We start from the raw sequence: 27,230 nt of genomic DNA, 5'->3' as shown, positions 1-27,230 counted from the left end.
GATAATTCCATGTTGTACATCTATAAATATACCAAACATTTCTTTTCTGTTCTTATGTATTTTATGTATAATTATTATAATATATATTATAATTTAATGAACACTTTTAATAATAAAATAAATTTTAATATTTATTAACTAAATAAATAAGGATTATTCTTCAATAATGCTAAAGCAACACCAAAAGCAGAATCTTCTGGCATTTTTACACTTAGTGGGAGATTAAAACAATGTTCTATTTCTTTTTTTATGATATGATTTCTAGTTATGACTGATCCTGATCCTATGATTCTTTGAATTCCAGCTTTTAACAACATTTCTCTTGGCATCATTCTAAATTTAAATAAATTAATCTTTATGATTTTATGTTATTATTGCATTCAAGATCCTAACCATAACTATTAATTATAAATACTATTTATAATCAATGCTGTAACTGACAAAAATTACAGGGGGGAGGAGGGTCCAATATTATTTTTAAATATAAATACTGAAAATGTATAGCTAATAAGCTGTATTCACCACTAAAATGTTACTAATTTTAAAAAATTTAGGAGGGTCCGGACCCCTGGACCTTCCTCCCAGTCATGGCCTTAAATGCATTGTTTTAAAATAATTTAATATACTAACTTAAGTAAATTATTAATAAGTCCTTTGCAAAAACCTGAAAATACTTCTGATAATGTGAGGTTATTATTTGTAACATTCATTAATGATCCAAATGTTGTTGGATCATGTCTTTCACCAAAAATTAAAGGGTTTACTATCAGAGGTGTTGAATTTTCATTAGATGGTAACTGTAACAATCGATTCCACAGTTCATCTGAAATAAAATTAATACATAATTATTACTTATACATGTGTTAATAAAATATAATATTCTAATATTTAATAAATAGGTAAATAATATATTATACATATCACATATGTATCAATAGCAGGAGTTAAAAGTATATTGTCAAAAAACATCATAACTGTAACAAGTTTAAGAATTAAAAAAAAAAAATCCTTTACAGCATAAATCAGCTTTTAAGCTTTTTGTTTTGGTTATAGTGTTTAAAAATAAAAAGCCATGGTTTTATCTGGCTACAAGGTAATTATAAATTGATTTTCAAAACCTAATTTTAATCTATGAATTTAATTTAATGCTATTGAGTATTCATCAATAAATATGTATTAATATTTTAAATTACCTTCAGTTATAGTCAATCCAAGAGCAGATACCCAGTTAAGTACAGATTTAACAAAAAAGTCTAAGACATTTCCGCCATTCAAAGAAGCTGCTACTGCTAAGAATTGATTTTCAAAATATGGAAAATATTCAACACCATCTAATCTAACAATATACAATTATACAACAAATTACAATAATATTATTCAAAATATTTTTAATTTTACCGCATTGTGTTTCAATTGTTTTGGCTACAAATGCAACTTGAGCAGAAGTGGAAATGTTTATCACAGCATCTGTCATTGCTGTTAATGTGGCTATTACTGAACATTGTAAATCACCAAGAGCAACACCTTAATAGTTATTTAATTAAATACACATATTATAATTTTTTAAATGTCAATCATTTACCAACTACTGCGCCTTTTGGTATATGATAAATTGTTTCATATAATGTCCCAACATTTATTCCAGGCTGTACAACTGATGGTAATAGATGAACTGGAAAATTTGCTTCAATCAGAATATCTGTATTCCAGGAACAGTCAATTACATCAAAATATCCCCAACTTGCTGCGTTGTGAGTAGACATGATTGGTTTTCCTTGATTACAAAGTATTGATACAATTAAATCTTGAATTGTGCCACATTGCTTAAAATTACTCAATATTTCTGGTCTAAAATTGATGTATAAAAATATTTTATTTTATTAAATAATAATATTCAATCTTTTGTTGCTCTTATTAAACTTACTGATTTTCTTTTAACCAAAAAATGGTATTACATCCATAACCTGAGTATGCCTTTAAATGAGAACGAGGTTTCGGCAGCTTAGTCAAAAATTTTAAATCTGTACGTGCATCTTGCCATGTATATAAATTAGATACCAATTTTTCTGTTTCATTTGTGAACTCACTATTCCAAAATGTTTGTACAAATTGTTCATTCCAAAAAACTATTCCATGCATTTGACCACAAATACCAATCGCTTTTACCTTATTATCAGAATCAGATAGTTGGTCAAATTTTTATGTAGATAATTATTCAAATAAAAAATACTCAAGTGATATTTTTAATTTATGGATTTAAAAAACTATTCACTTAAATTGTAATTATAATAATGAATGTATGTACTTCCATTTCAACAAATATATAATATGGAATGATTTGTCAAGCATACACAATACACATACTCTCTTTTTATCAATAATATATTAAGTTATTTTAAATTTATTTTTGGTATTTTCAAATAAATTTAAAAACCTTAATTTTAAATTCTTGAGAATTTTTTTGTTACTTAAAAATTATTGAGTAAAATAAATATTATCCTATTTTCATTAATTTTTTTTTTATTATTATTATTATTATAACGTATTCAAATCAAATTTAAACTAGTAGTTTTTAAGTTATTTTACATGTGTACTAAGAGTAATAACAGGTCTATGTTAATGGGTTTTAAAAATATGGGGACCATGATAATTTTAAAATTTTAGTAATTTAAACTAGTTTATAGGTCTATGGATTAATCTAACAATATTATTAATTTATACATTTTATTTGTAAATGATGCATGTTTCTCTCTTAGGCACAGTTAACTATTCTTTGTACTTCATAGTTGGTTTTACCAATAACATGAAAATATTCTTTAAAATTAACTCTGTCAATGATTGTATTAAATTATGAACGATCTTAATAGTTTCTTTACCTAGACTAAAAAAATTGATCCTACAATAGATAATAATAAACAAGACCGTAGCCAGATTTTTTTTTTTTGTAGGGAAGTGGTTTAGAGTATAAATATGTCATATTATACAAGTTTTAAATTAATAGGTATTTAAACCTATTCAATCTCATTTCAAGAAAAAATTTCGGAGGTCTGAACCCTGAAACCCTCCCCCTGGCTACACCCTTGTCAATAAATACCAGTTAATGATATTTACCAAAAGTTGCTCACCTACTACTTTTTCCTACACTTTTAATAGCTTTAACTTGCTCCCTGTTGGTACTGAAATTTCTGATTTGAATTTTACTTTACTCTTTCTATCTGAACAGATAGAAAAGAACTTTTGCCCACATTGATAAAGTTACCTGCAAAGCTCTTTAAGTAGTGGGTTTCATTTCATTAAAAGAATATCTAGATTATCAAAAAACGGTACTGGTTTGTTCTAGCCCCGCCACAGCGGGTGTAAACTTTATAGCCCTGCCATCCATATAACAATAAATACATCGTAAATATATGAAATAATGAGTTTATTTATTAATATTAATCTAATAATTCAATAATAGATAATATTATATTGATATAATATAAAAAAATTTAAATTAGAAAATGGAATAATAATACTTTTAAAACAATGATAAATTAAAAATGTATACAAATGTTTATAAGGTTAAAAATTATGGTTTCTGTGATTCCTAAAATTCTGCTATATCTTTTAAGATGGTGTCAAACAGATCACTATTGTTTAGTTTTGATCGCCACATAAATTCCACCATGTAAGAGGCTAAAATTTTCTGTCAGTACATCTACATTTTTGGTTGCCTCATTTGGCCGAACCCCACATTCTCTCGACATTTTGTGTGTGGACTCCTAAGTTAGGGTCCACGAAATTATACCTATGGTTAACTTGATTGTCTTAATTATTTTGAAATCTATGTTTTATCAAATTAGCATAATCTTTCCAGCTGTCAGAAAAAATTGTAGAACTATGACTAATATATCGGTTAATGATAGGTATCAATGGATCTATTTATTGTTATATGGATGGTGGGGCTCTAAAGTTTTCACTCGCCGTGGCGAGGCTATAACAACCAGTACCCAACAAACTATCTCTCTGAATTTTTTGTATGGTGCACTTGTTAGAGTTAGATCAATATTGTTGAGTAGGTAAAGTGCAGTTATATGGGATCCTCAGACAGCTGATGTGTGTAAGCTACCTACTTCAGAAGGTACATAGTAAGTTCTTAAGCTGTATGAATGTGCCTAGAACATAGATTACAATTCTTATGAATATACTCGTATTCTCCATATATTTAATGGTTTTTGTTCGATACACCCACAATATTTAAGCATTTTCCATACTGGACTAAAGTTAGTTAACAATGATCCGTCATTTCTTATTTAATATTTAAGTTTTTATTTATTATTGTATTATATTCTTTTTAATTCTTATATCATGCCATTTTTTTTTAACTTGCGCTCATACTCGCTAAATTAATATTTATAATGTATAAGAATGATTCAAGTCTCAAGAATAATAAATACTAGACCTGATATTATATCTATTTTATGTTTTAATAAACTATTTTTAAGGATTATAATCCTTAATAAAAGATATAAAATTATTTTAATAATTGAAAACTTTTGAATTAGGGCATGAAAATGTTCAAATAAATTATAACCACTGAATAACTTACAGTTAAAACAAAGATTTTTATTAAAAGGAAAACACAAGATATTCCTGAAGTAGTACAATGTACAAAAATACAAGATTTTGAAAATATAATTTTTAATTATACAAAATATTAGAAATTGTATAAGTTCATTATTAGAGAAAAAATTGGAGTATAGGGTTGGGAATGAGCATACTGGGTGAATAATGATAACCCTGTGCATAAGTATTAGAAATTATTTGTTGGCTATAATCTACATTTATACAAAAAAGATAAATTTATTATACTATAACTATTATTTAAATTAAAATGTATTTTAAATAATTCATGATGACTATAACTAAAATGTATTTGAATACAAAATACTTATAACCAAAGTTCAAACTTAAAAGCGCTAAAAATAACTATAATATGGGGTGTATTATAAAATTATATATTAATAAATCTTGAAATATCATCAAAATTATATGTATAAACATTAAACAATAAGAAAATGAAATAAATAAAACGATTTGGAAGGCGATTTCTGATAGAAAATTTGATCCAGTTTGTACTATGAGAAGGTCAAAATATTCTTAGTATTTTTCAAGATAACCTGAAAAACAATCAAAATTAAGGAAAAACAGGAAATTATACTCAAAATCCTATTCAACAAAATCGATTTTGTATTTTTGGTGAAAAAATAAATAACCGCAGATACTTTTTCTGTAGAAAAGTTCAAATGTTCCCCGAATGTTTATGTTGATATTTATTTTTTGTGCTATTTATAGACATTAAACATTTTTTTTTCTATTTTTTTTTTATTATTATTTAAAAATATTTAAAGTTTATAAAAACAATTTGTTTTTATAAACTTTCTACTTAGAACTGAAAAAAATCGTAAAATCCCAATAATATATTATATAAATAATTTTTTTAAATAAAAATGTTTGATACTCCAATAGTCCAATAGGTACCAAAGATTTGATAATTTAATTATTTTAATACAAGGTTCCATAAAAGTATTTCTTAAAAAATTTACTAAAAAACATTGAGTGTACCTAGTTAGTAATATTTTATGTAAGCGTCTATAGTTTAAATTTTGACGAAATTGGATATTTATGCGTAAAATAACAATATCTTATTAAATTTTGGCAAGTTTCGTAAAATTACAAAAATTGTTGTTTAATTTGTATAGCTAACGCTTGAAAATGGTTTATTTACTTTCTTACTTTTAATGTAACTTACATTGTCAATACTAAATAATAATATAATTTAAAAAAAAAAAAATAATTTATTTTTAATAAGCTAAAATAGAACGACTGAGAAAAAATAATTAATATCTAAAATATGCAACAATGTAACATTATACAACTATATTTTGTTGCAAAATAAATGCATATAACTTATTTTATTACTTATACATTAGTATAATATATTATATTTAGTACTTATATATTACTTACTATCTGTATTCTATAATTATTATTTAATATTTATTACCAAATACTATTGAATTTGACTATTTTTATAAAACAGCATAGAATGTATTTGAATGAGTTGTAAAATAGTAGATATCTATAAAAACAATGTTACTTATTCCGTAATTGAATAATTTCCTAATATGTGTAGTTATATTAATATACTATTTATATATAATATAAAATATAATAATATATTATATTATAGTATTAAACCATATACTGTATATATATTTTCAACATACAATATATTGATATACCTATCTATGTATATAGGTATATAGTTCACTTTTTTATTTAAATATTTACCTTTTCCATAATTTTTCCTGGTGACCTTAAACATTCTCGCATTGCTTTCAAAATTTTGAAAACATCTTGCTCATCACCATTTTGATGACTAGGATTAATTTTTGCTTTGGTTGGGACCGATTTCGCATAAACAGATTTTGAAGTCCAGCTGTCTAAAAGTGAAATTTTTACTGAACTTGTTCCTATGTCTATTCCTAGTATTAATTTTTCGAAATCCATAATTTAAAATTAATATAAAATAATAACTTTGAATTTTGATGGTAATCAACTTATTATTTGTGTACAAATAATAAATGTTTTTTAACACGATACTAATATTTAATTTTATTAATATAAAAATATATTAACATTAGAACCAACTATATGTCTATATATATGTAAATACAGTGAAGTGAACTATACGTACGCCGAATATTAAATTAAAATTATATAGTTGGGTGATTTGTTTGAAATGTTTGTACATAAACATATAATAATATGCAGTTTATCATACGAACTACAATATCACTATATCAGTATTAAAAAGTAAATACTCTTAGGTCAAATAACTGGTTTGAGGTCATATTCATTTAGGTGAACGAAACACGTCCTTATCGAATTATTCGTTTTTTATATTTTAGCCATATAGTAATTATAGTATTATAATACTATTATAGTAGTGTGTACTTGTAATATATCTACTGTTGAAGTGTACAACATAGGTATATAGCTAATAGCTATTGTCCATTGATTATATATTGTTTAAATCAGATAAATACTTGATGAATATTGCATTACTTACACTAACAGTGGACAACATTTTATTGTAAATAAATAAAATAGGTTGACATTTATTTGCATTGTATATTTGTGTACTTGTTTAATAAGTAATATTATCTCATGGTCCATGGACCATGGTGAAGACCTACTTATAAGAGTTGATCTTACTAAACCGTCTAAACCTGTTATATACTCGTAGATAATATAGTTGGTAAATATATAACTTTAAACTAGGTCTAATATTAATTATTATAATTTTATAACTTGGAAGTAAGTACAAGGTATACGGTATAATCAAAAATATAAATAGTATGATACATTTTAAACCACGGACTGACGGACTTGCCTTAAACTATTCATAAATAATGAAATTCAATTTACAGATAATTCATAGATTGTAGTATTTTACAATTTTACAATATTGACAAACAAGTAAGCAATCAAATTATTCAAATCAATTTATCACTACAGAAATACAGCATTTATACTTTATTACTTATATATTATACGATCACGATTATTCAGCTAGACGCATACAATAATGTCAATTATTAAACATTAAAAATGAAGTAATAATGAATAGGTAATTATTAGATTGGTATAAGTAATAAACGAACATAAAATATAAATATATAATAATGAATTAGCTATATTCAGAAACCATATTAGGTACCACAATAGTTTTATATGCAAATTATTATTTGTTAAGATTATATAATTTAGTTAACATTAGATTGAATTTTTATTTAATTTAGTCAACAACCTATAATTTACTAGTGTCGATTAAAATGACGAATAATAATATTAAGAGGACGTCAATACGTCATTCCCGCGTGTGTTCTCCATGTTTTACGAACCACGAATATAGGTAAGACATAGCAAATTTTTGCGTTCAACAGATTAAATTTTATGCTGTTAGCTTTAATATTAGAGTCAATTTACCTAAACTTTAAAGGTAATAACTAATAATATTACATACCTAGGGCATCTCATAAGCTTTTATTGATCTTTTAATTTTTAAGCGAGTTACGAGCATTTTAAAGTTTTAATATTTAACATGACTATAACTCACTTAAAAATTAAGATATCAATAAAAGCCTTTTCTGCAACAAGATTTTTTCACATTGTTTAAATATAAAATTCTAGAGACCGCAGAAAATGTTCGAGGTATCGATAATTTCGAGTTAAAGAAGTTCGAGAATCGAGATAACCAAGTTCAACTGTATATTATTAATAATAAATGACTAAAATTATAAATTATAAAATTTACCATAGAATAAACTTACTTTTAATACATATATATACATACATTTATATATGTTGCGCCGTTGCGGTATTATATTTTAAAAAAAGATAAAATTATTTTTTTTTTTGTTCTGTTTGAGCAAAAATTGTTAATCATAAACCAAAAGAACCTACCTATAACCAAAGTTAACAAACAGATAATTTCATATTATATCACGTTAAATTATCTTATAAATTTTAATTAGATATCGTTAGTCATAATGTTGTTTATATCGGTGGTGACGATTAATCGAACAAGTTGTTGACTATTACTAATTATAAAAATCAGAAATATAATTATATTACAATATACTAAAAAAAAATCATCAAAAGCTGAATTTTGATAGATTTGTAGATAACACATTTAAGTTATACTTCACTTATAAACATACTAAAAGTCCTAACACCTACACTTTGTAGTTTGTTGTGCGTAGTCCCTCACCGCTTTTAAAAGGGTCACGCACCCCTTTCAAAGTCCTTAAACAAAGTTGACTTAACCAGATTGTAAAATTACAAATACAATTAAGTAGGCAATTATGTAAATAAAAAAAGACAAAGTCCCAAGATTAAGGATTTTAAATTAAAAATAATTGGAAACAGGTGAAACAGCTAAAAAATTTCTAAATTAATTTTATTTAAATAATATATTAATACAATTACATTTTTATTTGAAAACTAAATTTATGTCATTACAAAAAAATGCAAAAAATTGGATTACAATAATTGCACGTATCTAAGTAACCTGATCTGCTGATATATTATAATCTGTAATAACTAGGGCTGGAATTTGTATGTAAGTACTAAATAAATATTTTTACTAAAATATGATAAATTAAGTATTGCAAATGATAAATTCATTTCACGTGATTTACAATAAAATAAAACATATTTTATTTTATATGTTTTTACATATTTTTTTTTACATATTTCGTAAATTTTGACGATTTCGGTGGTTGGTTTAGTAGTATTATCCATTTATACTTCGATAATAGTATTCATACAAATTGTACTTAAGTGTATAATGCATAAAGGAAATAATTATATGAAAGTATCTATTAATTCAGTGGCGTCATTTGTGGGATGAACAAAATTATTTTTATTTGTTTTATACTATAATTTCTATAAAATGATCTACATTTACAAAAAAAGTGCTTTGAAAAAAATTCATGGGATGACTCGACCATGCGAGTGACTGGTATTACTTTAGATTTTCAATATTGGTTTTGAATCCCATTAAAAAATGTGAAATGACGCCCCTGTATTAGTTAAATATTAATAATTTGATTATAGTTTATCTTATTTTTTCTGTTCAATAACTATAGTCTATAGATACATTAATGATATTAGATTATACTTTATATTCATTAATTGTTATAGACAAAATATATTTACGAATTTTCAACAGTGTCAGACGTGTCAGTACTTGCGTTCGCGTGGTTGTGAAAATATCTATATTTTTTAAATTAAATTGATTAGAAATTAAAAACAATTGATTGTATATTATTCAAAAATTTATTTTAATTCTACACATTAACATAATTTAAAATTTTTCTTATTATATATTTTTTATTTTATATAGGTACTACATATTTTGACTATTTTAATTACATATAAATCCCAGCCCTAGTAATAACATATTAATAAATAATAAGTTCAGACTAGCAAATTTAACGTGAAGTTGACACAATAAATAATAATATACCTAAACTAAGCTGATTATATAACTGAATTTACTTAAATCTTAAATTAACAAAAATGTATTTTTTATTTTTGCGTAGTTATTATCCTAAAACATAAAATATTAAAATACGATATTGAAATTATCCAAAAATCTAAATATTTTACTAAAAAAAATATATTATTGCATAATTAGCTTTGATTAATATTTATATAAACCACCAATTATAAATGTCAATGTTAAATACAAAGTTATGCGATAGAAAAAATCAAATTAAAAATGTTTTCATATTTATTTTCTGCATGTTAAATTCAAATTTAGATTATTCAAAAAAAAAATATATACCTAATACCTATTGATAAATAAATTAAACTATAGTGCCATAGTAGGTTTTTTACGGTAAGTTCATTATAAATTTATAAAATTGACTAGTTTTTTTGTATTATTGAAATAAATTTTTATAGTTATACATCTGTATTACACTACAGTCATTCTACACATTATACAATAGGTAAAAGAATTAACAACTATATCAGGTTTATTTTTTTCCTTTTTTATTAAATAAAAGTAAAACATTACAATCTGTATTTTGTATACATAATAATTAATTAATAATACAATAAGCAAAATGGATAAAAATAAATAGTAAAATAGACGTGGCAGCATGACCGAAGATGGCGTCGTCCATGCTCCATTGCACTATTTTAACACTACTAGTTATAAACACTACTATAGTGATTTGAACGAGATTCACGGGATAGTAGTTTGTGCCTGTAGAATCCTTGTCTCGCGACTACAGCATCGACTCGTAGTAGAGCACACACATGAGGCGAGGAGTGATGAGATGAGATAATACGAGTGAACCAAATACACTTTCATGTTCGACGTCGAGGTGAATTATCAGGAATAATGGCAGAGGAAAAATTAGAGATTAATGGCTTAGGGTGTCTGAGACCAGTAAGACCTGTGTATGTGCATGGATTAATCAAGAAAGGACAAAAGTATTGGAACAGAATAGATTAAAATTAAATATTAAATTTATTCTGTGGCATTGGATCGATAGTTTTTGTCTGTGTTGGTTTTGCTATGAGCGTTTGATTAATTTTGGCATTTTTTTTATTTTCTGTTTGTCTGACACTCTGAGCACATGACTTAGAAGAAACAATGATAGAATTTGAAGTAATGTTTAAATTATTTTTAAATATACATGTTATTACTAGAGAGTTTAATTAAGCGAGTTAAATATTTTTTTTTTTTAGATTCTACATTGGACAACCACTGTAATTACTAGTTTGCAGGTGAGAATCATTACAAAAGGCTCATTGGGCTGATAAATCTAATGATTTTTGACAACTGTCTGAAGCCTGAAGGGAGAAGTTTTCCATCACCACATTGAATTCGGAATACATTTAGGTGAATGATTACAATAACTTAAAAATGAAAATAAATTCATTGCTTAACTAAGTTTTGAATCTTTTCAAAATAGACATTTTTTAAATATTTATACAATACAAATTATAATAAATTAATAACAGTGTAATTACATTATAAAAATTATATAATTAAAAATAAATGTAAACATTATAATATGTTAGTATAATACATAGGAATGTAAATTGTATGAGTACTATTGTACTTTAGTATGTATTGGTAAATATAGGTAGGTACTATAAAATATAAATTATTATTATTTTGTTAAGCACAGTTTTTAACAGGCAAAATTAATTGAGATAAATGAAAAAACGATCACAGCTTGTAATAGTAAATGACAAACAATTCTTCAGTATGATAAATATAAATCTGGAAAATGACTTAACAAGCAAATAAATTGCCTAGGGTAAGTTAAAGCTAATTTTTTTACTTCATCATTTAAATCATGATCTGTTACTAAAGTTGAATTTTTGTTTTTAATGTCTCTCAAGGTTAATATACTTCTACATTTGTTAGGATAGATATTAACAATATCAATATTATTGTTAATACAACGTGAACTGACACCGTTCACAAAGTAGTTCAACAACTCCATAAACTTATTACTAAAGTTTAACTTAATGAGCAATTCATTAAATATACTTGAGCATGTTTGGAATATCAATGGTGATTTAGAGCATACATCAATTAAGTCGTTGATTTCCCACAGCAATATTGCAGACAAAATTGTTTTTTCAAAAATTAAAGGATTTACCTTGATGGTTTTTTCTTGAATAATTATAGGCAATTTCAATACATTTGATCCTAATTGAGTCCAAACAGTCATTAAAACTGAATTCAATGCCTTATTGTTTTTATTTAAGATAGATTCTATGTATCTAGCATATATATCAAAGTCTGCCCCTTGATCAAGTATTGATTTTAATTTGATCATGTGATCAGGTTCTATTACATCAAAATTAATAGAATACAGAAATTTTTGAATGTTAGACTGTGTGCTAAGCTTATTGTCCGGTATAAAGTTTAGTGGAGTGTATAATAATGTTTTTAAAATCATCTAAAATCAAAAAAAAAACAAAAATGTAATTATAAATATTACACAATATTAAACCTTAAGTTTAATATTTTAAAGTTAAATAAATTAATTATTGAAATGTATATAAATAGTGACTTACTAGACATTTTCCAAATATTTCATCAGAATTGTCAGATAATTTTTTGTTTTCCAAATGTTCCAAAAATGCAGATAAACGATCTTTATTTATTTTTCTAAAATTTGATATTTCCATTTTAATAGTTTACATATTTCTTTAAAGTACTGCAGTCTGCAACACACGCAACAAAAATCAAATGAGGTTTAATGATTCATTGCAATTTAATATAATTTCAAATTTTTAACTGATTTTTAATATTTCGATTTTTGAATACAAATTACGATTCACGATCTATAATTTATTATTCTAATCAGTACTCGGTAATACACTAATAATCACAATAATATAATACTTAAATCGTGAGATCAACTGACATCTACTTACTTTGATGTTTCATTTTTAACAAGAACTAAATAAACATATAACTATATATAATAAATAAAGATAATAGCAATAATAATAGTAAGCTGCTGTGATTTTTATTATCGCATATCAGAAAATTACAATTGATAATGTTATCCCAATGTACTGTTTTTGTATATCATTGTATTAAAATGGGAAGATAATAAAGCTAAAAACCACTTAAATATCTTAAATTTAAGTTAATTATTATTTAGTGTATATTACTATTAATTATAATTTAATTTTAGTGTTAATTTTTTGGAACAGTATTTATCCACAGAGTATTAAATAAATTCAACATGTCTTTTGGTGGTTTTATTGATTTTTTTCAAAAAGGAAAAGTAAGTTACAAAATATTGCATTTTATTACAAATAATATACTATTGTATACAGTGTGTCAGTGTCCAATTATTTATTAAAATACATTTTCAGACATTTAGGCCGAAAAAGAAGTTTTCACCGGGCACCCTTCGTTATTCGTTGTATAAACATGCACAAGCTTCATTAAACTCCGGCATCAATTTAAGGAATGCAGTGCAATTGCCACCGGGCGAAGACTTATATGATTGGATTGCTGTTCACGGTATTATTATTAAATTCTATGCTTGTATTTACTATTGAAAACACATCATATGTTAGCAGTAAGTTTAAAAACATTCTATAGAAAGTTAAAACTATATTTGTTCAATATTTTGAAAATGTAAACAAATTTTTCACATACTTGTATACAATATGCATGTAAGTGTGGCTAAACTTTAAGAGCAAGTTTTGCTAAAGTCCTAAATGTTTTATAAAAGTCTTTCAAATAATTTTCATTCATTTTAAACACTAGTCACTGACGCAAATCAAAGAATTAGTACAGTTGTACTTATACTTACATAGTTATATACTGTTTGTGAAAATGATATTAAAATATTTTACAATGTATAACCTTTAGGCTTTAGAACTCGGGTCATAATCTATACTCTATACTTAAAAAAAAAAAAAAAATGATAGTTCATATAGCTTATTATTAGCATTGTTAGCAACATACAACACCCTTATACAAGCCTATGAAGAGATAATATTATGCACTATAAGTATACATTATCATTATTGTACATAGTAAATTGAATTACAAGCAATGAGTATATTATTTTAAAATTTATTTTGTTTTGTTTCAAATTATATATATATATTTTTTTTTAATTCTATAGTTAGTTGTGGATCATGACATCACCACTACACCATTCTAGAACTATAGAATATACTCATAAATATAGCTGTTGTGTAACTAGTTGACCCACCGAAAATAATCATGTTGGATTAAAATTGGTTTATTTTGTATGAATAATTTGTATATTATATTTTTTTTTCAATGACTTATTGGTTAAGAATTAAGGAATAAACATCATGAGTATGTTAATTGACAATTTTCTAGTATAGTAAGGATTTGAATAGATAGCCACATGGGTAATTTTATGTTTTAACAAATTGCAATGATAGGTACACACAATAACTCAACTTTTCCATTAATAACACAATCTAAATTGTTTTCAATAATACTATTTTGCTTAAATATTATCTCTGTATACCGTTTTAACATTAGTACATAATTCATTTTTATTTTCAGTGGTCGATTTCTTCAATCGAATAAATTTGATATATGGTACAGTCTGTGACTATTGTACAGATACATCTTGTCCAACCATGAGTGGTGGCCCAAAGTTTGAATATTTATGGGCTGATAAAGAAAGATACAAAAAACCAACACCATTACCAGCACCTCAGTATGTTTCACTGCTTATGGATTGGATTGAAACACAAATTAACAATGAGAACTTATTCCCAGTATCAACAGGTATATTTGAATGAAGTCTTTTAACAAGAAAACACATAACATTATTAAAATTGTTGTACTTTTTGATTTGTTATTAGATGTACCATTTCCAAAGACTTTTATGCCACTTTGCAAAAAAATACTTACTCGATTATTTAGAGTATTTGTACATGTTTATATACATCATTTTGACCGAATTATATCTATAGGCGCAGTAAGTATTATGGTTTATTTTATAACAATAAAGGAAATAAAATATTTAACTTACAGTGAATTTATATTAATTAATTATTTAAATTGTGGTGATAAACTGTATTTTGTATTTTTATTACAATCGTCATTCAAAAATATTGAATATGTTAAATTAAATATATAAATAATAAATTACTAACAATATCTATTCTATTTTAATCACGTCTTCATTGCTATATGATGTTATTAGTTAATGATGTATTTAACTTTAATTTTAAAACTGTATATGAATTATTGTAAATGTTTTGTATTTTTTTCAAGTCAAGAGAATAAGTGTTAAAATTGTTGAGCATGTCTTACACCTTATCAGGATTTTCCTACGCTCACCAACTTGAAACAAATAGTTATTTCATTTCTTTATCATAAATCAGTACATAACATTTATAAATTCATAATTAACAATAATCCTAAATCAAAAATTATTGTTTATACAACAAAAACTAATTCATATTATACCATGTGATGTACCAAGTTAAAATAAATGTATTCAAGATTGTAGACACATTCCTATACTTTAGTAACATATAGTTTTTGATATATTTGAAGCAAATTCAATTTGACCGACCAGTTATAAAATATTTTTACCCTAGCAAAATACTTAGTATTTTAATTTTATTTTGCAGGAACCACATGTGAATACGTGTTATAAGCATTTCTACTATTTTATAACAGAGTTTGATCTAGTCATAAATAAAGAATTGGAGCCATTAATGGAAATGACGTCGAAAATGTGCCAGGATTGTCTTCAGAATCAATAATTCTTCTAACCCAAATGGTTTTTATTTAAAAAAAAAAAATATGTTTATATTTTTTGAAGTACTATGTGGCATTTATTTTACAATTTTGTTACCTTTAAAAATGTATATTTTTAAATTAATATTCTTTTGTTAATTTAATCAGGAGTTGAATAATATATGATATTAAAACAAGAAAATGGATTTTAAGAACTTTTTATTTTATTAATTAATCATTACAAAACTTAACCCTCTTGTGTACGAATGCGTGCGTTTCCATTGGTTAATCTGATAGATAACTCTTGGGCTCTAGAAACAATAGTTTTACGATTTTTGGATGAAACACCATGAGCAATTTCACCGCAATACTTCCTGTTCTGCATCATCAACATTTCCAATTCCTAAAATTTGAATATTTCATTTGAATCCATATATTCTAGTTTCAAAATGCAAGTTGTACTTACTCTGACATTGTGTACAAGAACTTTACGGAACTTTGAAGGCAACATGTGTCTGGTTCTCTTGTCACTACCATAACCAACATTGGGCATCAAATACTGTCCCTTGAATCGTCTTCGCACTCTGTTGTCAATACCCTTAGGTTTACGCCAGTTGGGCTATAAAAGAACAACAATGAAGTTTTTATATTATTCAAGATCAAATATAAAACTAGTAAATAGCATACCTATTATATTTGTTTAAATAAACTTACCTTGAGTTTGTCATAACGATCACTTTGATGTCTAATAAACTTCTTTGTACGTTTTTTAATGATTTGTGGGCGATACTTAGGCTTGATCGACATGGTTAATCTAAAATAATTAGATAAATATCAATCTCGATATTTACAGATTTCAACTAATCTTACGAAAAGAAAATTGTTTACAAATATTAATAATTTATCATTTCAATTAAAAAGAATATTAGGTACGATTTATAATGAAATCATACAATTGATACTCTAGAGGATCGAATTGATAAATTTGGATTAAAATCCTACAAATATACTTACATTTTATAGGATTGACCTACGGGAAAAGTAGACGTACGTCGAAGTGTCGTACATACAGCGAATAAAAGTAAACAACACAGACACTGCTAACCGTATTTTGAGGTTATCATCGTTAAGACATTATCTCATTAAACGTATACCAACCTCACGGTTCTTACAAAAAAGTTAGCTTACAATATTTTTTTTTGTTATCAATTATTGGCGCCTAAATTTGAATGCAATCGTTGTAGACTATGTGATTATAGTAAAAACCGATAGTCACTATATGCAGTTCTACGAACTATGTTGTAACATGTTCAGAGTGCGGCATCAAATAGATCACTATAATTGATGTGTTACATTTTAATTTAACTATAAATCATTAAATACGAAATACGATTATGAGAACCGTACTATGTTCAACTAATTTTTAACCAAAATATTGCATAACAGTGGACGTTGCTTATTATACACACTTTGGGAACAGCATAAAGTGAGTCTTATGAGCGAATAAACCTTATAGGTGAACTGAGGAAAGCAAGGGAAACATTTTTTAATTAATTATTAACTTTATTTTGCTATTTTACTTTTACACATTATTACATATTATACATACTATTTATTTATTATTTGATTGTACATATAGTATATGAATATCATTTATTAAAAATTAGAACAAAAATTATTTCATTTTTACATTTGACAGATCTCCGTGGGACATATTCCAAATATTAATTTGCTTTTACTAACTTTAGCAGTATTGCCAGTAACAACAGGCACATGTGAGAAATTATTTACAGGTGCAATACCTGTACTAAACATGAGCAAAAGTGCTCATCTTATAATTTCTTATACCTCTACCATTATTTATTATTGTGATTATATATAAGTATAAAGTATATCTATTATCTATCCTCAATTCCTGAATCACAATGTAGAATGAAATTAGAAAAAATGATGTGGCAAATTACCATTTATGAATATAGCATTGTCCTGGGTTATTGTTATTAATCGAATACACTAAAAACTGTGAAATATCAATAAATTATGTATATTAGAACTTAGAAGTAGGTAGGTCAATGGTATAGTTTCTTTTTCATACCTACAATATTATTTATAGTTTCAAGTGGTTTCAACACTACCATTTATTCTGTGTTTTATTGAAATAAACACTCAAAATTTAATTTTCAAAAGCATTATTCCTATACGTTTTATTTTTAATATTAAAATTCATTGAAAATTTACATTATTTGACAAATACAATCAAAAATTAATTTGTCTATTCATTAAGTCAAATTATTATTATAGTAACTCCTAATTATTGTAATCGAAGTTTACAGAAAACATACCTATTGCAGGTCATTGGAATATTTGCTAATCAAAAACGATTTCAATAAATTATTAAAAAATATACTACAAGTTTTATATTATTATTTATGACATTATATAATAGAATGATAAAAGTTATATAGTATATACATAAATAAGATAGGTATGTGAAGAAAATATTCCGTCAATGGCATCAATAATTTACATTAAGCCTCTCATCATAAATATTATTATTAATATTATTGTAGCTAATCGATTTGTTTTACTTTTCAGTATAGAATGTAGCACTACGCAATTTATAGATAATGTATTAATGTTAGAATATTAAATGCCAGTTATAATATAATAATATATTATAATATTACATAGTATATAATAGGTATAGGTACTTAATAGATTTTTTTCAAATTAAAATGTATAACATTCATTCTGTTAATAGAATACAGTAAACATGATCAAGTTAATAAAAACAATCAATTAGAGTTATAGTTAATTCTTTATTTTTAAATTATAGTCATGTTAAAGTTATGAACATTAAGTTATAAGCGTAGGCGGAGATTGGGAGGGGGGCTTAGCCTCCCAAAAAGATCTAAAGCCCCCCAAAATTATTGAACATTTTTCAAAGTCATGTGGCCGGCCGGACGTCAGACTGATTTTATAACAACTGCCAAAATCTTAAATTTTAAAAAATATTTTTTTTCTCGAAATTTAAATAAATATAATAATATTATTACAACATATTATACCTACTATAGTCACGACGGATTGAAAAATTTAATAACTCTTCAATAATATACAATGAAAAAAATATCAATATCAGTATTGAGAACATTTTTAATATATTTGCTAATCAAAATAGGTTTATTATACTAAAATAATAAAATATTTGTTGTATTATAAATTAATGATTTTAAAGTACATATGTAGTTAGTAATGCGTATTTAATAGATTTTCTTTTTAGTTGGTAATTATTAGTTGGTTATTTAGTATAGTTAATGCGTATTGGAGGTATGTAATATACAGTGGACGCCGTTCAGGGGCGTCATTTCACATTTTTTCATGGGATGAAAAACCAATATTGAAAATTTAAAGTAATACCAGTCACTCGCATAGTCGAGTCATTCCATGAATTTTTTTCAACACATTTTTTGTGTATATGTAGATCATTTTATAGAAATTATAGTATAAAACAAAATAAATAACAATAATTTCGTTCATGGGATGCATTTGCACACTTTTGCATCCCACAAATGACGCCACTGACGCCGTTTATAAGACTCATTTTGGGACCAATACGAAGTAAGACTTATAACCGAATGACTCTTATAGGCGAAATGGGGAAAAAAATTGTATTACATAATTATGAATTTTATTTTATTATATATTTTGCTTTAATTTTTATTTACTTTAATACATATAATATTACATATTGCATATCTATTATTGAATACATTTAAAAATTCTGATAAAATTAAAATTATAATACATAGGTATACATATTATAAACATTATTACATATTAATAAAAAATTATAAAAGATGTATGATGTATTTATTATTTATGTAAAAAAAATTGTAATTTTATTTTGAGTATTAATATTTGGAAAATATATTTCTCGTACTCATATTACAATAACAATATTTGCAAAAAATGTGAAATGCGATAAAATTTGTTGTAATTACACACATTATAAAGTATGAATTAAAACCAGAAATAACCCAAAAAATATGTAATTTTTAAATTTTAACCAAAAATGTTTATTTCTTATGAAATTGAAGTATTATAAACAAAGTGGTGAGTCTTATAACCGAATTTTTTTATAATGTATTTGGATACGTCCGGATCGTTTCAGACGATGTTAAGTCTAATAAGCTACTGAACGTTATAACCGTGAGTGTCTCATAAACGGCGTCCCTTGTATACATTGATATTAGTGAAGGGGTGTATGGGCAAAGTCCCCACGGCTTATTTTCCAAAAAAATATTTAAGTCCCCCCTAAAATTCAATCAAATCTCCGCCTATGATTATAAGTCAATAATTAACTAATAATAAATTTAACTATACTAATTTAAAGATAATATTGAGAAATATATATAAACTTAACTCAATTCAAAATAAATAAATTATTAATTTATAACTTTTAAGTAGTTGGAAATTAATTAGAATAATAATTGAACAACTTGTTGGTATATAGACATATAGTGCATTCTAAATCTTAATCTTGAAATTCTGTATTTCTTTTTACTGCACCACGGCTATAGTTTAACAATCTTTTCACAGAAATCATACATATTGGAGGCAATAAAATCATTAAAAATAAGAATATTTTTATTTAAAATCATTTATATAAAAAGTCATTAGATAAAAAAAAAAATTAATTAATAAATATTTTAGGTGAGAGATACCTTTAGTATATTGGCATATTGCTTAAGTATAAATACGGCTATTAAGATTCATGCTACCTCTTAAGTTAATTAGAAAATTAACTAAATACAAAAGTTAAATTAAGGAAAAATAACATTATATTTTTATTTAAGCGATCATCTTTGCAGAATATTTACTCGTAGTACTATAATTCAAAATATAAGTTATTGAATGTTAAGTAATTATAATTTTTAATACAATTCGAAAACGTTTGTTATTTTTTTTTATAGTGAAATTTATTACGTAAATTATAGACAAAAGAGAAAGTTTGTTTTGTAAATTTTTAGGAGTTTAATTATAATTTTAACTATCACTATAATATCAATTTACTTATTTATAGATAAGTTACCTATACATATTGTATTTATGCAAGTAGGTGTATAACACTGAAATAATATTTATCAATGGTCAATGGATACTTTTTAATAGGGTTTGGTAAGTTCTCACACAAATCATAGCAGGCGAGCAGTTATATAATAACTATGTAAATTGTAAGTAATTATAGTACAAATATGTTTCAGTTATAGACTTATAATTATAGTATAAATCAATAAGTTTATAATATTTTGAGTTCAATTGATGAAGAAACTAATATGTTACATATTATATGTATACAAATTACGAATTAAATAGAATACTCTATTATATATATTTTGAATTTTCAGGTGATGTTTATAAAGAATTTTCGAAGTAATTGGAAATATGTATAAGTATGATGTTCTGACTGCACTTTTAATTATTGCGATAACCATTTTACATAACTTTTTACAGTTCATGGATCTAGAAATACTATTTTTTACTATTATTTATGTTTTGCTTTTTAGTTTTTTTTAAAATAAATGAAATAAACAAGAACAAATAACTACAGCAATTACATTCAACTATTTAAATTGTTAGATAGTTCTAACTCCTAATTCTGAATACACTGGGAAGGAAACTATTATTCATGTAAAATTGTAAAAATTTACATGTCTACTTTTGGTTTATTTTTATTTTTTGTGTTGGAACTTACGTGGCCATACCGATATTAATTAGGTGATTTTTACCTATTAAATATATCTCGCGTGGGAACTTACATTAGTTACATTTACTCTTTTTAATGGCAACTGGTTTCCACTTATACTCGTTAAATAATAGTATACTATAATAACAGGTAGATACCTAAATCTTATATTATGTGTAAATATTAATTAACTTTAAATTTTGTATTTATGTGAATAAAATATTTTAACATGGTATGAGTTTAATAGTTTATATTATAATATTAATAATTTAATAAATAATATTCATAAAAAAAAAAAAAAAAAACCAAATAATCAATTTCGGGTTCTTAGTCGTCGTACTAACCTAGTAATAAGTACCTAGCTACTTACTATTTTACTAGCAATTATAATATACTATATTATATTATATTCTGTGCTATATATATGTATATACTATGTACAAATACAATTATATACATATAAATATAATGCTATATACAGACAATGAGACAATACAGTATTTGGTATTAGTTATTACAAATCTTGTCTCAAGTCACAACTTTTGATTCAGAATAGTACAATACATAAATGTTTCTGAAATACAAAAATAGTCAAAATCACGGTCCACAGACGTATAAAGCCATTAAGGTAAATTTTTGTTTTTGGATGCAACGACGCGATCTCGGTTGTAGTTGAAATATTTTCTGTTGGTTTATTGGCTACACTGGTGGCGGCTGAACTTTTTACATTATTCCTTCTAGAAATTTCCATAGATTGCTCACTTTGGTCCCGGCTCCCGGCTTTATATCTACGTTCAACTCGTTCTGTTTTGCGGCGTGGTACAGTTTTACGAATTATTTTCGTTTGATTTTAAGTCGTTAAATCAACTACAATAAATTTCATATTTGTTTTGCCGGACTGTTGAAATTATTCAAGGTAAGATAAAATTTACTTTCGTCCGATTGCGGATAAAGGCGTATTTTTGGACGTCGATATGCTACAATAATTAAAACCAACAACACGTATTCTAACCTTTACGCGACCCGGCCGGCTTAATTCGATATCTGTGTAACCTAATTCGTCGACAAGTTTCAGCCAATTGAATTTGGAAGTATGAAAATCTCCAAATTTTCGAAATTCCCCCGGTTTTACATAATTACTAATTGAAATTAAGAATAAATTAAAACCTGTTAAGAGGTTAAATTCATGTCGGAACTACCCATGTGGTTTTTTTTTTTAAATTATCATTCTATAAAAGTGGAGAAAAATATTCTAAAGTTCGTGAAATTGGAATCATTACTGTTACTTGTTTAAAAGTATTTGTTTTTTTTCAATAATGTATAATTTAAAACCAGAATATTTTGTTTTGATTTGACTGTATAGTTATCTACAATAATGGTACTAAGATAGAAAGTATTTACAGTTTATGATTAAAATTTATATAGTTCTTTAAATGTTTTATATACAATAAACTTATCTGTTTTATATTATTTATGATTGTTTTTGTATTTATTAGATGTACCGTATTTCTGCTGCTCTTGCTAGAAACAATGTACCCAAATACTTTGCCAGAAACTATGCTAAAGACATTAAGTTTGGACCTGAAGTGCGAAAACTTATGCTTGAAGGAGTTGATATCCTTGCTGATGCTGTTGCCGTAACTATGGGTCCAAAAGTGAGTAAATTAATAAATTATTAAAGTCTCAAAAATTATTAAAATACTTTATACTAGTATAAAATATTTTATCATTATGTTATTTGTATTATAGGTATTTATGTTGTATTCATTTATAGAATATAATATCATATGTATATTTTATTTTTTAGGGTCGTAATGTCATCTTAGAACAGAGTTGGGGTTCTCCTAAAATTACCAAAGATGGTGTAACTGTCGCCAAAGGTATTGAATTGCAGGATAAATTCCAAAACATTGGTGCTAAGCTTGTTCAAGATGTAGCAAGTAATACCAATGATGAAGCTGGTGATGGCACAACAACAGCCACTGTATTAGCCCGTGCTATAGCTAAAGAAGGATTTGAAAAAATTATTAAGGGTGCTAATCCTGTTGAAATTAGACGAGGTACTTGGGAATACAATTTTTATAGGAGTAAAATATTTAAGAAATTTTAACAATCTTATATTTTTATCATTAGGAGTAATGTTAGCTGTTGACACAGTTAAGACACATTTAAGTACATTATCAAAAAAAGTTCAGTCTGCAGATGAGATTGCACAAGTTGCCACAATTTCTGCTAATGGTGACACTAGTATTGGAAAACTTATCTCTTCTGCTATGGAAAAGGTAATACTTTTACTTCTGATATAACAGCTATAGTTATCTTCTAATTTTTTATAATTTGTACTGATTTTACTAATTATATATAGGTAGGAAAAGATGGTGTAATAACTGTCAAAGATGGAAAAACCTTAGAAGATGAATTGGAAGTCATTGAAGGCTTAAAATTTGATAGAGGATACATTTCTCCATATTTCATCAACTCAGCTAAAGGTAAATATTAAATATAATACATACTATTTTTTAAAACTATTCTTAATAATATTTAATCAAATCTCTTAAAGGTGCCAAAGTAGAATTTCAAGACGCTTTAGTATTATTCAGTGAGAAAAAAATTTCATCTGCTCAATCATTAATTCCTGCTTTAGAATTAGCTAATGCACAACGTAAACCACTTGTTATTGTTGCTGAAGACCTTGATGGTGAAGTTATTGGAATGCTAGTTTTAAATAGGTATTGCTTACAAATATTATTTAAAAGAAATTTAGTATGGATATTAAATATTTGATGGTGAATATGAATATTTCATGGTGCTTAATAAATTAGATTTATCAAAAATAAATTATTATTTTTATTCAGATTGAAAATAGGTCTAAATGTTGCTGCTGTCAAAGCACCTGGATTTGGAGATAATCGTAAATCTACTTTAACTGATATGGCAATTGCAACTGGAGGTGTTGTTTTCGGACAAGAAGGCAATGAACTGAAAATTGAAGATATTAAAGCTGGTGATTTTGGTCAAGTGAAAGAAGTGGTTATCACCAAAGATGATACTTTGCTTTTAAAAGTAAATTTATTAATATACACATATTTTTATTGTTATATTTAAACTTAAAATAATTATTAGGGTAATGGCGTACCATCTGACGTAGAACAAAGGGCTGAACAAATTAGAGATCAGATTAAGGATACTTCATCAGAGTATGAAAAAGAAAAACTCCAAGAACGTCTTGCAAGGTTAGCATCTGGTATTGCTGTATTGAAAATTGGTGGTAGCAGTGAAGTTGAAGTCAATGAGAAAAAAGACCGTGTTACTGATGCACTAAATGCCACTCGTGCAGCTGTTGAAGAAGGTATTGTTCCCGGAGGAGGAACTGCTTTAATTCGATGCTCACCTGTATTGGACACAATTAAAGTGGCTAATAAAGATCAAAAAATTGGTAAAAATTTGATAGTCTTTAAAACATCGAAGCTTGTAAAATTAATTTTAATAAACAAATTGTTTGATAGGTATTGAAATTGTACGCAAAGCATTAACCATGCCTTGTATGACGATTGCTAGAAATGCTGGTGTTGATGGTAGTGTTGTAGTTGCTAAAGTATTGGAAGGTAAAGACAGTTTTGGTTATGATGCATTGAATGATGAATATGTTAACATGATTGAAAAGGGAATCATCGATCCAACCAAAGTGAGTTAAATTAATTAATAAGGATTATTATAGTAAATCAAATATATAGTACATATTGTTCTTTTTAACCATACAAAATGTATCAATTTGTGTAAGAGTATATCGATGTTTATTTAGGAGACCTTCAGTTCTTTATTCATTTAATTTCAGTTGAATATAATGGTACACTTTTTCATTAAATTCTTGATAATTTCCTAAACCTTCGTCTCCATATCACTATATTATGTACTCAATTAGTTTATTTATTTTCTGATGTATTATCATGATGTTAATTAGCAAAAATACATATTGGAGTAGATATAGCAAAGTTACATTACAGACTGTAATCTGTATATAATTTCTTCAGACTTTTATTTTTAGTATTTTAATTTTACATAAGGATATTAGAAACTTAAGAATTTTTTTAACCTTAGAGATCAAATTTTCTATGTATTTTTCAGTTTATGAAATATTTTACTTTACATTCACCTTAAAACGTTTGTTTTTTTTAGGTTGTCAGAACAGCATTAACTGACGCTGCAGGTGTTGCATCATTATTGACTACAGCGGAAGCAGTTATCACTGAATTACCAAAGAAGGATGAGCCATTACCAGGTGGTGGTATGGGCGGTATGGGAGGAATGGGCGGTATGGGTGGTATGGGAGGAATGGGTGGCATGATGTAATAATTTGTTTTAGAAATCACAAAGACTGACATCGCGCAAGTGGCATAAATATTTTTCTATCCTAGTTATGTGTTGTTCTCGATGTTTTATTTTATAAGAATCAAATTTATTAATTATTAGTAACATTATTAGTTTTTTTTTTATACATATTTTTTAAATTCATATGTTTCTATGTACAAATGGATTGTAAGTTTCATTAGACACATGTTTTAAGAGATATTTTGTCTATTGCATAGATGTTATAATTGGAAATTGTACAAAGTGTTTTAGATCATATAAAACTCATTCCAAAAGTCATTTGCATATTTTTGTTTATTTAGTTTGATAGTAATAAAAAATGATGTTGCAATTACAATTTTTGTTTTATAACAAATTAAGTACCGTCAAATACATAATCATTAATATATGATTCATAATTAGTTGTCCGCCTGTTATATTTAGAATACACTTAATAATTTTAAAATCGCAGCATCATGTTTTATGAATTTATATCATTATATTAAGTTGTTTATGCCCTTTTTCCTTCTAGCTCTAAATATTTGAAATCCAAAACTAATAACTTCTTTTTTTTGAAATAGAATGGAACTCTTATTTCTTTTAGTAGAAACAGCATGAACAGGTTTACAAAAAGGAGGAAATATATTAATCACAGAGTAACAAAGATTTTAGGTTAGGTATATTGAAATGTACAACTCAAATTGTTGTGGTGTTGCATTCTATTCTAGTCGTGTTTTTGTCATAAAGTAAATTGATAAAATTATTGTTCAATTTATTGCAAGTTGATATGAATCTTAATTTGTAATGTTGAGATCATGATATAATTAACTAATAATTATGGTTATTTTCAAATATTTAATAATTTCATACCTAAAAATTAAAATATCCTAAAAAGCCAACGAGAGAACGTAGATAATGTTCTTTGATAATAGGTCAATTCATTCTAATATTACAACTAAAAGCACTATTGAAACTGTTGAACGAAAATGTACTATATCGTATGTGTATAAGACAGTGACTACACATGTGGGTGAGACGTCCTCTTAAGAAAATATTAGTACACTAGAATTTACCAACACATAATAATGTTTGTTCAGTAGAACCAATCTTGTGATTAACTAGTTAGATAGTTAGAAGGAAATTAAACAAAATGGTGATTCTAAACCCAAAATTTCTACTTTTGAAGAGTATAATTTAGACTATTCTTTATAATACTTTTTGTATATTATATATTATTCAGATTAAGAGCATCTAACATGGATAATGCTATGATATGGTATGTCCATCTCT

The 27,230-nt window shown here is 25.5% G+C and overlaps 5 protein-coding genes across 5 annotated transcripts; 2 read left to right on the top strand and 3 right to left on the bottom strand.

Moving 5' to 3' along the window:
- Positions 1-50: 50 nt before the first annotated feature.
- Positions 51-6,761, bottom strand: LOC113548348 (sedoheptulokinase-like). Its single transcript, XM_026949189.1, has 7 exons — positions 6,334-6,761; positions 1,925-2,166; positions 1,583-1,848; positions 1,399-1,524; positions 1,194-1,331; positions 631-823; positions 51-333 (listed from the first exon to the last, which is right to left on the bottom strand). The coding sequence occupies exons 1-7, from the start codon at positions 6,550-6,552 to the stop codon at positions 135-137; spliced, it is 1,383 nt and encodes a 460-aa protein (XP_026804990.1). The 5' UTR covers positions 6,553-6,761; the 3' UTR covers positions 51-134.
- A 3,825-nt stretch (positions 6,762-10,586) lies between these two features.
- On the bottom strand, positions 10,587-13,058 carry LOC113548118. The gene is made up of 3 exons (XM_026948803.2): positions 13,024-13,058; positions 12,661-12,810; positions 10,587-12,542 (listed from the first exon to the last, which is right to left on the bottom strand). The coding sequence occupies exons 2-3, from the start codon at positions 12,772-12,774 to the stop codon at positions 11,835-11,837; spliced, it is 822 nt and encodes a 273-aa protein (XP_026804604.1). The 5' UTR covers positions 12,775-12,810; positions 13,024-13,058; the 3' UTR covers positions 10,587-11,834.
- Positions 13,059-13,201: 143 nt separating this feature from the next.
- On the top strand, positions 13,202-16,010 carry LOC113549919 (MOB kinase activator-like 3). The gene is made up of 5 exons (XM_026951436.1): positions 13,202-13,382; positions 13,474-13,624; positions 14,654-14,881; positions 14,959-15,074; positions 15,736-16,010. The coding sequence occupies exons 1-5, from the start codon at positions 13,341-13,343 to the stop codon at positions 15,868-15,870; spliced, it is 672 nt and encodes a 223-aa protein (XP_026807237.1). The 5' UTR covers positions 13,202-13,340; the 3' UTR covers positions 15,871-16,010.
- Positions 16,011-16,046: 36 nt separating this feature from the next.
- LOC113550913 (60S ribosomal protein L32) lies at positions 16,047-16,975 on the bottom strand. The gene is made up of 4 exons (XM_026952870.1): positions 16,859-16,975; positions 16,559-16,658; positions 16,311-16,463; positions 16,047-16,247 (listed from the first exon to the last, which is right to left on the bottom strand). The coding sequence occupies exons 2-4, from the start codon at positions 16,649-16,651 to the stop codon at positions 16,092-16,094; spliced, it is 402 nt and encodes a 133-aa protein (XP_026808671.1). The 5' UTR covers positions 16,652-16,658; positions 16,859-16,975; the 3' UTR covers positions 16,047-16,091.
- A 5,364-nt stretch (positions 16,976-22,339) lies between these two features.
- LOC113550299 (heat shock protein 60A) lies at positions 22,340-26,240 on the top strand. The gene is made up of 10 exons (XM_026952026.1): positions 22,340-22,509; positions 23,090-23,248; positions 23,401-23,653; positions 23,727-23,875; positions 23,959-24,082; positions 24,154-24,322; positions 24,449-24,656; positions 24,717-25,029; positions 25,100-25,278; positions 25,770-26,240. The coding sequence occupies exons 2-10, from the start codon at positions 23,090-23,092 to the stop codon at positions 25,941-25,943; spliced, it is 1,728 nt and encodes a 575-aa protein (XP_026807827.1). The 5' UTR covers positions 22,340-22,509; the 3' UTR covers positions 25,944-26,240.
- Positions 26,241-27,230: the final 990 nt, after the last annotated feature.

This window comes from Rhopalosiphum maidis, chromosome 4 (assembly GCF_003676215.2).
Source record: "Rhopalosiphum maidis isolate BTI-1 chromosome 4, ASM367621v3, whole genome shotgun sequence".
Lineage (NCBI taxonomy): Eukaryota > Metazoa > Arthropoda > Insecta > Hemiptera > Aphididae > Rhopalosiphum > Rhopalosiphum maidis.
The sequence above is the reverse complement of the archived record's forward strand: the minus strand, read 5'-3'. Positions and strand labels throughout refer to the sequence as shown.